Source organism: Pangasianodon hypophthalmus, chromosome 2 (assembly GCF_027358585.1).
Source record: "Pangasianodon hypophthalmus isolate fPanHyp1 chromosome 2, fPanHyp1.pri, whole genome shotgun sequence".
Lineage (NCBI taxonomy): Eukaryota > Metazoa > Chordata > Actinopteri > Siluriformes > Pangasiidae > Pangasianodon > Pangasianodon hypophthalmus.
This window is the reverse complement of record NC_069711.1, coordinates 2,113,390-2,126,556: the sequence shown is the minus strand read 5'-3', so window position 1 is coordinate 2,126,556 and position 13,167 is coordinate 2,113,390. Positions and strand designations below refer to the sequence as shown.

The 13,167-nt window shown below is 35.0% G+C and overlaps 1 protein-coding gene across 2 annotated transcripts in view; it reads left to right on the top strand.

The window, feature by feature from the left end:
• The window catches only part of negr1 (neuronal growth regulator 1), a 188,236-nt gene that overhangs the window by 161,543 nt on the left and 13,526 nt on the right, over positions 1-13,167 (top strand). Inside the window, exon 7 of one of the 2 annotated variants that reach the window (XM_034297754.2) lies at positions 2,451-12,902. The exons of the other annotated variant lie outside the window; for it this stretch is intronic. Within the exon in view, the coding sequence (XP_034153645.1) occupies positions 2,451-2,551 (101 nt within the window). The 3' untranslated portion in view covers positions 2,552-12,902. Of the gene's footprint in view, positions 1-2,450; positions 12,903-13,167 lie in introns of those variants that run through there. 2 annotated transcript variants of the gene reach the window in all.

The following is a 13,167-nucleotide window of genomic DNA, read 5'->3' as shown; positions in this document are numbered from 1 at the left end:
TCTGGCAAAGAGGCCAGCGCAGGATGTGAGCTGTTTCCATGGCGACAAGCTCTACTCCCACTGCCTAGCAAAAAAAAAAAAAAAAAAGTGTGTCATTATCCGGCGCTGTGGATAGAGGCCGAGCGAAGGCGCAGCCCACAGGGCCATTTCCTCTCCCCTTTCTGCCTCTCTTCCCCAACCTGACCATGCGTCTTCCTAACATCATCCCAATTTGCTCCATTTTCCAGCCTCTTACTCATTTCTGCTGCTCTCCACATCCACATCCACATCCGCGTCTACGTCCACGTCCCATTCCGGCCAGTGCATTCACCTCTCTAACGCCGAGTAAAAGAACACGTGTAATTTATCCCCATCACAGAAGAGCTGCGAAAAGCCTGGTGGCTGTGAAGTGTAAATCAGAGATGTAGTTTTCATTCAAACAGAAAACTTTGCACAGAAATTTCCATTCCTGAGTTTTCCGAAATCATGGCTTTGGATGGTGTTTTCAGGCATGCTGGTAAAAAGGCATATTCCTAATCCATTCATGGAGAGCGCTCAGATCTCAAATTCATTCATCTAAATTTATGAGACTCATCACATTTTAGGAGAGACCCATTTCATTAGCATACACTCAGGCCAGGTTGCATAGTGTGTGTGTGTGTGTGTGTGAGCACACTCAGCATTAATCTCCTTAGCTAGGTCAGTGGCTGTCATTAACAGAGGTGTATAACCCTCGGGTGAAGACGAATGCCTGTACACTCACACACCTGCTCTGAAGAACCTCTCTCCAGCTCTTACACTTGAGTAGTGTTGCACAGGGAAAAGACCTGCTGAGTTTCTCCATTCAGGTGTGTGTGTGTGAGTGTGTGTGTGTGTGTGATATAAATGTTCCTGTACACAACATGGCATGTTCATACACTCTGTGCTAAACCGGCTTTAAAGGAGTCAAATACAAATGGTAAAGTTTATTGGTTATGGTTATGGTTATGGTTATAACACCTACATAAGCCCTTCGTGACAACCGACATCAGCATAAGTGTTGCTAAAAGCCTTAGAGAGGCATCAGCTGACATAAGTCAAGTGACATAAGATTATGATACATGAGTAAAGTGCCAGGGTAACAAATGGCAGTCGTCTGGTTTCACCGAGCTACAGCATCAGTCAGTCTGGAAAGTGTCATAACAACCTTATGTAACGTGACTCAGGTGTCATGTCAACTTGACCTCACAGTTAGCAAAAGCAGTCTTTAAAAGCATTGATGCTTGTTGGAATAAGGCTTTATGGCATGTTATGTTTGTCAGGACTGGCTTATGAAGGTGCTATGTTGCCTTATGAACACTGTTAGCTGTCATAGCCTTCAGAGATGAATCTCAACATGTGGGTATTTTTCTTGTCTCTCTGACTTGATGTTACCGTAGCACCTACATAAGTCCTTCCTGACAACTAACAAACATAAACGTTCATAAAGCCTTATTCCAACAGGCACAAGCTATCAGCGAAATCAGAAATCACTGCATTGATCTACAAAGTCAGCTGATACAGTGCGTAAAGTGACATAACACAACTTTATGTCCCTTGACTTGGATCTTATGTCAGTTCTATTATAAGAACAATGATGTAATAGCATTCATAAGCCTACATAACAGCATTCATAAGCCTACATAAGCCCTTCATGACTACTGACATGACCTTGAACATTTATTATGACAGATGTCAATATTGGTGTCAAGGCAACATTTTTTGCTGACATAAGGATGCGTTATGACAACCTTATGACACTTTCCAGACTGACTTACTGTACATTAAATGCCATGACAGCTGTAACAATGTGACATAGCTTGCCAAGTAAGGTAACAACAGAGTTATGTATATTTTTTCTCGCCCTTCTAAAAACGTATTATATAATCATGAATACGGTACGGCAGTCTATAAAAGTATCATAACACAACCTTATGTCACTTGACACTCTCACCAAATGACTGCCAGTTGCTACGTTAGCATTGCCTCCTGTGTCTCAAACCTTATGTCACTTGACTTGGGTGTTATGTCAGCTTTACTTCAGAATGAATAAAAGCACTCTTAAGGACAAATGATGATGGTTGGAATAAGGCTTTATAAATGTTCAGTTGTCAGGATGGGCTTATGTAGGTGCTGTATGAACACCTTAGTATTATGGCAACCTTATGACACTTTCCAGGCTGATGTATTGTATATTAGAATGCCATGACAGCTTTAAGCATGTGACAGAGCTTGCTAAGTTCACTGATTATAAGATCTTTTTGAAAACTTATTACACTTTCATGACACCGTAATAACAGTTTTCTTATCACGAAGGGTTTCTGTAGTTTTAGAACTAGGATTGAATGAGAGTGTTGACTCCTGACTGTTAGGAGAAGAAGAAAATCAGTAATGTGCATGTGTGTGTGTGTGTGTTTGTGTGTGTGTGTGTGTGTGTGTGTTCTCGTTCACAGCCCCAAACACAGCTCAGTACGGGACCACCGGAGGCGGGGAAGCTTTGCTGGCCTGCGGTTTCCTGGTGCTGGCTCTCAGCTCTCTGCTCTGCGTTTACTAGCGCTACGTACAGCCATACGCACTGAACTGGACTGAACCATTCTCACGGCTCATTTCCGGATCCGATCTGGCAACGCGGTTTGCTTTTTTTTGTTTTGTTTTGTTTTGTTTTTTTCGCGAAAAGAGAGATATTTTAATCAGTAAGCAGTACTCTCCAGCTGGTGGTTTTTCTGTTCTGTGGAATTTCTCATCATGTAAATATGTACGGTTTACATTTCTTCTCTCCTCTCCTCTCCTCCCCCCTCCTCCATTTATTTTATTTTCGTTTCTTTTCTTGATTGCCCACTTTGTGAATCAGCACCATTGTGCTCTTTTAGAAAGCTTGAGAATTAGCCCTGTCGTTCTGAGGGGAGCGGGGGTTGGGGAGTCGTTGTTCGAGGAGGGGGAGGGTGTAGTAAAAGTGGTGTGTGTTGTTGTTGTGTTTTTGAGAGGATGCCCTGAAGTGTGCCACCGCCATCAGAGTGCTCTCGTACACACACTCCTCTGTACTCTTTCAGGTCATAATATTTAGCCGGCTAATTTGAAACCACTCAGATTTGCACAATCAGAACAATCAAAGCGCTTTTTTTGAGAAGGGAACGTTTCGGCGACTGCTGAAACAGGGACGTCGGGTTGTACTCCAATATTCCAGTATTTCACCGACAACCGCGTGGACCAAAACGACAGCCATAATTCAGTGACTTTAGCACATTATGCTAACACTTAAATATCTGCCATAATAATTTGAACATAAATACTAAGACAAATATTTACCTCGACATTGGTTGCCCAAATATGTAACAAAAATTTCAGCTTTTTTTATTTAATTTTAATTAAATTTTATTTTAATATCACTTTAGTAATATTACAAAAAAGCAAGAATTTAACAACTAAAATACTGATAGATATTTTGAAATATCCAACAGCTGTCATTTTATTTTATTTTATTATTTTAGTTTGTTTTTCAAATCGTTTTCATGCTTTTTTTAATGAAATATGATTTTGGCAGTACTAATAAAAAAGCTTCATGAGGCAACAGATTTAACATTTATATATAATTATATTACGTTTACAACGCTTCATAATAATTTGATAATAAATTCTGAGACTGATATTTTACCTTCCCCAAATTTCTAACAAGTTTTCAAATGTTCATTTCTTTTTTTTTACTAAATTTATTTTATTTTATTATGTTCTTTTTAGTGAAATTGAATTAATCTAATATTTCTCTTCATGAGCTTGTTAAAAGAAAACAAATATAAAATATGAATAATTAAACCGATTTCTAGATATTATTTCTAATTTTACGTTTGAAATGTCCTGTTGGCAGATTGTTACACGTCTCTCTATGAGATAAATGATTGAAATGATTTACATTGTCAAACGATTTCTGGAAATCGGTTTAATAATATTAATAATTTATTTGTTTTAGCTTAGTCATATAATGGTTCGTGAATATTTATTAATATTCCATAAATGATCATTTGATAATGAATTCGGAGACAAATATTTACCTCGATTCCCCAAACAAATAATATAATTTCAGCTGTTCAGTTCTTTTTTTTTTAAATGATTTTTATTATTTTTTTTATTTGAATTTGGCGGTACTGAAAATTCCCACACACATTCACGAGTCAACAGAGTTGACAATTCTATACATATATATTTAAAAGATTATATAATTATATTCTTTGCTTCTGGGAGCCACAGACCGTGGAAATAAAACCAATGTGAGATGTATTTAAATGCATAATGTGAATATAATGTATGTATAAAATCAGTTTTATGCAGAATTATGTCGAATTTAACTGGTGTTAAACAAATTTACATTACAGTATGCTCACGTGATTAGCGGTTGATTTGGTTACCCTTCCTAATGGTCATGATGGATTTCTCTACAAGAATTTCTTTTTACGTTTATTGAGATTATGGATGGATTTTTTTTGTTTGTTTGTTTGTTTTTTTGGGCAAAGTGTGTCTCTTTAGTAACAAAAACTCGTGTTTGGTTTTATCCGTTTTATTTCACTGTATTCGTTTGCTGTTTTTTTTTTTTTTTTTTTTGTTCATGGAAATCGTGTATCACTCTTCACTTTTAACAGATTCAGTTCTATTTTATTTTTTTAATTATTGTTATGATGAGTTGTACAGGATTTTGATAATGTTTTAATGCATCACATGACGTGCTCCCTGCTTTTGCTTTAGTCGGTTTTTGTATGTGAAGTTGTTTTGAAATGAGAAGCAGGAAAAAAAAACAGACAGTATGATATATGATAATTGAAATATGATATAATGATATGAAGTGTGGATATAAATGTCACTGGTTATCATTTTAAAAGACAGTATGCAGTATGGCATAGTTTACAATGTCGTCTTTCAGTTTAGATGCCATAACTGTCGTTAAAACTTCTTATCGAACAAATAGATGCGATCAGTTTTAAAAAAAAAAAAATGAGCAGTTTGTAATCAAAAACATTAACTTTTTAACTCAGAGGGTGTGAACACAGTTATATGATATCATAGAAGCTAAGTCGTGTGTGTGTGTGTTTGGAGAAAGTAGAACTAATTTTATATTCTCGGTAGAGCCTTGTGTCTAGGTTTAGTTTGACCTCTACCCTAGCTCTCACACACATGTGTATTTTCCGATGTGCAGAAATTATGATTGTGCTGCATGTCAAATGTATGTTAAGGTGGCCAATGACCATAAACCAATACCTTTTGAGTACAAAACCAGTTTCAAGACTGTTTTGACTCATTTTTACTCGCCGGAGAACCATCACACAAACGATCCAACAAAACTAATAAACAAAACATCACAACAAGATTTCCTTTAGATGTCTTTAAAAAAAAAAAAAATCTCCTGATGTTGATTTTCAACAAAACAATGTGTACGAAACAATCTGTACTATTTCTTTCACACACTCCTTTTTTCCAACAGCTTTATTTAGCTCCATTTTTTTTTGTTTCAATTTTTACGCAAATTTGGGTAGAAGAAAAAATTCCTTAAAAAATTCTTAAATCCTGTACGCTGCAAAGAAATATATCTTAGCAAGTGAAAATATCTTGAATATGAAAATAGCATCATATATAATATTTCTTATTAGGAGATTAGAACAAATCAAATATAAGATTATTCAGCTAGTTTCTCGATGCTTTTACTCATTTCAAGCTCTAAATTCGTTTATTCGCAGATAATTTTGCTTCTTTCTAGAAATAAATGCCTAAAATTAGAAAAAATGATCATCCTATACAACAAGACTATTTCAAGCTTGAAATTAGTAACAAATATCTAGCAAAAGGTTTAATATTCCTATATTTGGTTTATTGTAATCTCACAATAGGAAACAATGGATAAATATGACTAAGATATTTTTGCTTGCTAAGACGTAATTTTTTTTTGAAGTGTATACTTACAGCACAAATTAGTGACATTTCTGCACTACAAAAATACGTATCAAGCAAAAATATCTTAAATATAGCAGAATTTGTCTAATATTTATCATTGTTATATTATGCTAAAACACATCTAATTGTATTAAACCGATTTCTCAACAATATTTCTAATTTTAAGAAATTTTAAATGAAAAGTTCTATTAGATAATTTTGCTTCTTTCTAACAATAAAAAAGCTTAAAATAACTGCATTGTCAAGCTTTAATATTAATAATAATGTCTCAATCATGTTTAACGATATGTTACTTTTAGCATAATCTTATAATGATAATACATTTGCTACATTCAAGATGTTTATACTTGATTTTTTTTTTTTTTTGCAGTGTGATACAGAAAGTTTACAGTCCAAATGTAAATTAACTGTTATTAGTTTCAGTTTAACAAACTAAACATTGACGTGACAGTAATTCCCGAACGCAGCAAAGCGGCCTTTATACTTTTAACTTCAGGTAAATTAAGTTTATAAAATTCATCCAACTGCAATCAGGACCTGACCTGAATTTTACTGATGAGTTTGCAACTGCAGTGTTATTATCATATCAGTGATAAATAAATGTTTTCTCAACCATCATAATCATAAACTTTTAGGGCGAAAGCCTGTCTATAAGCACATGTTATACTACCATCAGCAGATTTATTCCAAATATTTCACCTAATGACTTCCTTTATGCTTTTTAGATTTTTCCTTTTAATAATATCCTTACCTCGGCCTAAAATCTTTAATATGGGATAAAATCTTTATCTCAGGCTGAAAATGTAAATCTTATTAAAAAAATTTAAAACTCTAGCTAAAGTTCTGTTTTTTTTTTTTTTTTTTTTTACCTGAGTTAAAGATTTTATCCCGAGATTAAGATTCCCGTCCAAGTCAAAGATTTTATCCAGAATTAAAGATTTTGATTTTAAGCTAAAATAAAGATTTTAGCCCAAGTTAAAGATTTATATTTTTGCTAAGGATAAAGTCTTTAACCCTGGCTGAAATCTTTTAATTTAGGTTGAAATCTTAAAATTCTGGTTAAAATCTTTTAACTTCAGGACAGAAATCTTTAACTCAATCTAGTCTTTGAGTACAATTTAAATCTTTATCTCGATAAAATGTTTCTCTCTGGCTAAAATCTTTATCTCAGGCTAAAATCTTTTCCTTGGGCTAAAATTTTTTGTACATGGTCTAAAATTTAACTCGTTTAACTCTGGCTAAAACCTTTAACTCAACTAAAATCTTTTTCTTGGCTAAAATCTTCAACTCTGCCTAAAATGTTTGACTCGGGCTAGAATCTTTATCTCAGGCCAAAATCTTTAACTCGGGTTAAAAAAAATTAACTCGATAAAATGTTATTTCATTCTAAAGTCTTTATCTCTTGCTAATATTTTGGACTCAGCTAAAATCTTTATCTTGGTCTAAAATCCTTAACTTTGGTAAAACATTTGAACTTGAGATAAAAATGTTTCTCTTGGGCTAAATGTTTATCTCGGGCTAAAATCTTTAATTCTGGCTCATACACCAACAAACACCATGTTGATTTCATCATCATCTGACAACCAATTTGGGGAATAAGTACTGTATAAAAATGTGCCTTTAAAGTATTAAAGTGAGCTGTTGAACTCCGTATAAAATGCTAACAAGCTGCAGGTAAAATAAGGTCATAAACATCAGTGTGCGGTTTGCAGTGTAAAACTGTGTGTGCAGTATATATGTCTCAAGACAAGTCCAGATTTATCCATCATAAATATATCATGAAGCAATTTTGGCACAAACTCTTTTTCCATAAATATTCAGAGTAGGAGAACGATGCAGACTTCATTAACGTTGCCTAAGTGGATCTCAAGTTAAAATAAAACACCGGAAGTCAGGAGGTGCTCATGCATGCAGAATTATATTAAAAAATAAAAAGTTACAGCTTTTTTTTTAAAAAAAAACAGTATGTAAATAACAAGTGCTGCAAATTTACAACATCTAATGATTGCAATTTAATTAATTACAATTTCACATGGATAGTTAAAGATTATTTTGCGTTTAATTCCTCACACAGTTGACGACTTTCCTGCCTTTAATCTGAGATTCAACTGCAGAGATATACAATAATACATACCTGTCTGAATCTAAGGCTTCATAAAAGGACATAATGAATAGTTGCTGTTTTTAAACCACTTCAGCGCTGAAAACAATTCAGCACTTTCCCGGAGTTAACTTGTTAGGAAATGAAAGCCTTAGCTGTGTTTAGTACCTGCAGTATGTTATAATGACGCATTATGTACATTGTCTCATTGTGATGATTGCAGCTTTCCTGCTAGACATATCGCATTTTCAAAAAATAAATAAATAAAATAGCAAAATCATGTAACTAAAATTTATAAAGTTAGTAAGTTACATAAAATTAGATGCTTATGAAGGGATAGAGGAGGAACTTACATGACTGAATGAATGATGACAACAGTTACTTTGTAATGCTTAAACATAAACAGTTCGTTCGTGGCTATAAATAAAACAGTTGGAAGTGATTGTTTTGTTTCGTAGTTTCACGTTACCACTTTTGACTAGCGCCAGGGACTAAAGTAAATAAACGCATACGTCTTTGTGTATTCACCTTTGAAAATTCTATTTCTGTCATTTTTTTTTTTTTTTTAAACAAACCATGAAAAGTCTGTGAAAACGCTTCCCTTATGGACGTAATATCTCTGTAGCTAGTCTCTGCTCTGATGAGCTACCTGAAGCGAATTAATTGACATAAATGCATGTGATTGGTTAAACTGCAAAAGAGGATCTGCTTCAGAATTCGAGTTTGGGGCATATTTAGAAAACTAGATACTAGTTTTTTCACTCTGATCAGCTCTACACCAGTATCTTCTGAAATACTTTGCTGGTTCCGCAGCCGGACAACAAGTTAACGCCCCCTATCTTAGGAGAACTGAGCTTTCACTGGTTTCTCAGTGCAGATTTAACACCCCGGACACCTGTAGCTCACCTCTCAACCCCTGGCATCTTTCAAAAAAGGCTTTATTTTTTTAGAGTGGTATCTCTGTGAGCAGGAAGGGGATGATTCGTTTGACCCAGCGGTTAATAAAGTCCTTCCTGTGCCTTTGTTAGATTTTGATGGTGGGATTTTATGGAGTGCTGCAGGGCTGCTGCCTTCACTAACCACGAGCATTCATTCTCTCAGCAGCAGTCCGACTGAATCCAGCATATCACAGAAAAAAAAATTGCAGCTTTAGTAGTGCAGGTTAAACACCTGTCCTTTTTCAACAGCCAACCACGATGTTTAGTTATAGTCATCTCCTCTGAGCAACAAACAAAATCCGTCAAACTGTGGATGGTTTACAGGTTCTACCGTAATGTCACTTTCATGTTGCCATTATATATAAAGTAGCTGCCAAATGTACCAAATGTACGGCTCCTAAAAGTCTTTATTTTGCTCCTAACACTTTGTCGACACACCACTCTCTATTCTCAGTGAGCTGGAAAATAAGTTATCCAGGCGACGATGCAGCGTTCTTGATAAAGCAATACGTATTTATACAGAGCGATCTAATCCTGAGCGCTGTGTGAAACTGATGAGGCCAAGACATCATGGTGGCCATTTAGGTGAAAAGTGCAGGATAAATTGGTGGTTTATAAGGATAGTTCAGTGTTCAACTAAAGTGGATGTGTCTGTAACTCAAGTAGCACTCTGAGTGTCATCAAGTGCTCTATTTTACGATGGTCTTAGCAGGATGGGATTGGGAACGTGCCTGGATGCATTAAACACTCGGATATGAAACACTTTGATGATGAAGCACTAAGTGTTATCTCCCGATTTACTTAAATTAGAGAACTGTGTCTTAACTGTGTCTGTTTGTTTTTTTAAGGACATAAGCCAAATTACTGTCCTTTTATTTCATATCCTTTTTGTTATTCTTCCTTGCAAGTTTGTACACATTTCTCTTTCTGAAGGAGTTTTAATCCAGAACTAACCAAAATGTATCCACTCCAGCTCAGTTACTTATATCTTACTTCTTCCAAACACTTGTATCTCATCAACCTTCAAGCTGAAATCATTAAACTCTCAAATTACAAATTAGCTTTTCACATATTCTTCCTCCTTTCCCTTGTTTTCTTTTCTCCCTCATCTTATCCCACACTCTTTCCTTTTGAGGTTTCTTTAGTTGGGGGAATCGTAAACTGAAAGCTGATAACCCTTAATTCTTTGGAAGAACCTGTGAGGAACCCTTTGTGCCTAAGAGTGTATAGATTGGTGGGTACGATGTAGAGTCAACAAAGTCGGTGTATATATGAAGACCATCCAAACTTATGTTTGTACCAATTTCTTTTCTTTTCTTTTCATTAATCATTTCATTTTTTTTTTTTTTTACCTCTCCTTCATCCAGTAGAAATCCATGGATTTTAATATCCATTGACACTTTGGTTTGTTCATTAAAGATGTTTTCCTACTAGAGAGGAGGGCAGCTTGAATTCTACTCTTGAACCCTATTAGGAAGCTAAAAACCCATAACACTTCATAAGAACCCACAAGGAACCTTTTTCCCATTAAAACTCTTTGGCTGGTTCATGTGGAGGAACCCATTAAGACATTTCCCTATCATAGAGGCTTTCAAGTAGAACCCTATTAGGAAGCTAAGATTGCTTCACTTTCAAGAAGAACCCATGAGGAACCCTTTATCTGCAAGAGAGTATGGTTATGATGTAGAGCCACCAAAGTTGGTGTACATATGAAGACAGTCTGAACTTATATTTACACCACTTTGTTTCCTCTTTCCCTCATTTTTTTTAATCCTTCTATCCTCCAATGCAAATGATTTTGATATTCATCAGCTTTACACTGTAGACTCTTTGGCTTGTTCCACTGGCTTCCAAGTCAAAACCCCTCAACTCTCCAGAGAACCTGTGAGGAACTTTTTTTTTTCTGATTGTATGATGTAGAGCCACCAGAGTTTGTGTACCTATGAAGACCATTTGAACTTGCATATACTCCAAAATGTTTTTCTATTTGTGAATCCTTTCTTTTTATCCCTCCATTATCCAGAGGGATAAAATGCACTTATTTTGATATTCATTGAGTCTAGGCTCTTCAGCCTGTTCCTCTGGAGGGTCCCTTCAAAGTGCTTACCACTTACAGCCCTTATGAATAGATAAGACCCCTTAACTCTCCATAGAACCACTGAGGAATCTTTTTAATGCTGAGAGTGTACAGATTGTTGGGTACAATGTAGAGCCAACAAGGTTGGTGCACATATTAAGACCATCCAAAATTTCCATTCATTTACACCCCTATGACTATATGTTCAAGGAACCCTTAAAAGGTGTTTTCCTATCAGAGAGGCTTCCAAATAGATCCTGTAATTCTTCAGAAGAGCCTTTCAGGAACCCAAATGCATTCATTTTGACACTCTAGACTATTTAGCTTGTTCCACTGGCTTTCAAATAGAACCTCTTTGGAAAGTGAAGATCTCTTCCCAGAAGAACCTATGAGGAGTGTGTTGATTGATGGGTATGATGTAGAGCCACCAAAGTTGGTATACATATGAAGACTATGTGAACTTACATTGACACCAATTTGGATTGTTCTTCTATGTGTGAATGTGAATCATTTCACCTTTTTATCTCTCCAGCATCCAGTAGAAATGTCTTAATTTTGATTCCTATTGACTGTACACTTTTAGAAAAAAAAAATTTAAATCTTAAACCCATGAGAATCCTTCAGCTTGTTCTCTGGAGAAACCCTTAAAGGGGTATTTCTATCAGAGAGGCTTCCAAGTAGACCCCTTTTCGGAAAGCTAAGAACCCTTATCTATTCAAAGAACCACTGAGGAACCATGATTTTTCCAGAAACTACCAAATTAATGACCTTGACCCATAATATGTGCATTTTATGCTCTCAAAACTTACCAGTGTTTATCGTTTTTATAATTTTTTCATCCCTCCATTATTCCAGAGAAACCCATTCCTATTTTTCAAATTTTAGAACGTTTCAGGTGTTTCGTTAATGCTTGCATGTTTTATATTTCATACTGCGAGTGCTCATCAATCTAACCACAACATACGTTCTGTCATTCCTCAAACTTCTCGTAGGAACCTAGTGATACTACCTATGTGATATCTAATGATACTTTTCACTTTTTTTCAAAGCTACCATCATTTTTGGGGGAAAGATTGAGGTATTCACACAGACCTCTTGACAGAAACTGACTCGTCTCACCCTGCTAGCATTTAAATAAAAAAAAAAAAAAAAACTGATTTATCAAACTACATTCAATACATCTGGGTTAAAATATACATTTTTTTGTTGTTGTTTTTTTTCCCTAAATTATCTGTCTGTATTTCATATTTCATACTGATAGCACAATGATGATAATCAAAATCCTTGATGTTCAGGCTAGAAAACTCCTGTTCTTCATGTCCATGCCCATGTCCATGTTCCTGAGCGTCGACAAACTAACTTTATTTATAGTTTAATTTTATATAAAAAATAATAATTAAAAAATCCTTCATTAAAGGTGGTGAAAGTATAGAATGGACATCATGAACACATGTCGGGGGGCCTAATTTATTATTATTATTATTATTATTATTATTATTATTATTATTATTATTATTATTATTATTTTGCTTTCAATTTGTTTTCCAAATCATTATATGCTGAAAAATTCTGTGATGAGAAATTTGAAATGGTCATCTTAATGTTTATGGAGGTTCTTTAGCCACCACGGATAATAGTTGTATATTTATAGGCTCTAGATCACTGGAATGACATATATGGCTTTAAGTGGCATTGATATATATTGATATTTGTCAAGAACAAAAAAAAAAGAGAAATCATATACCTTAATTACTTTAAAGTTTACATTGTGAATAGCACGTATGCAATTTCATTTTCATCCTGTTTGATGTAATTTTGTAGCAGTGGTTTGATACTAATAAATGGAAGTTGATGATGGAACTGTGCCTTGTGTTTTAAACGCATATTTACATCCCTACGTTTTTGACCGAGCCAAATAAATAAGGAATAAAACACTCTACAACTGAACATTTTACGCCCCAGCACTGCTGAATTCTCGATTCTGATTGGTCAGAAAGTGTTGATTAATTTTCTAAACCAGCAGCTCTGACAGTATTGCAGCTGCAATGATTTATATTAATGCGCTGGTTCTAATTTCTATAGTAAAAGCTCGTTCACAGAGGCTTGTGCAGCGAACGCTT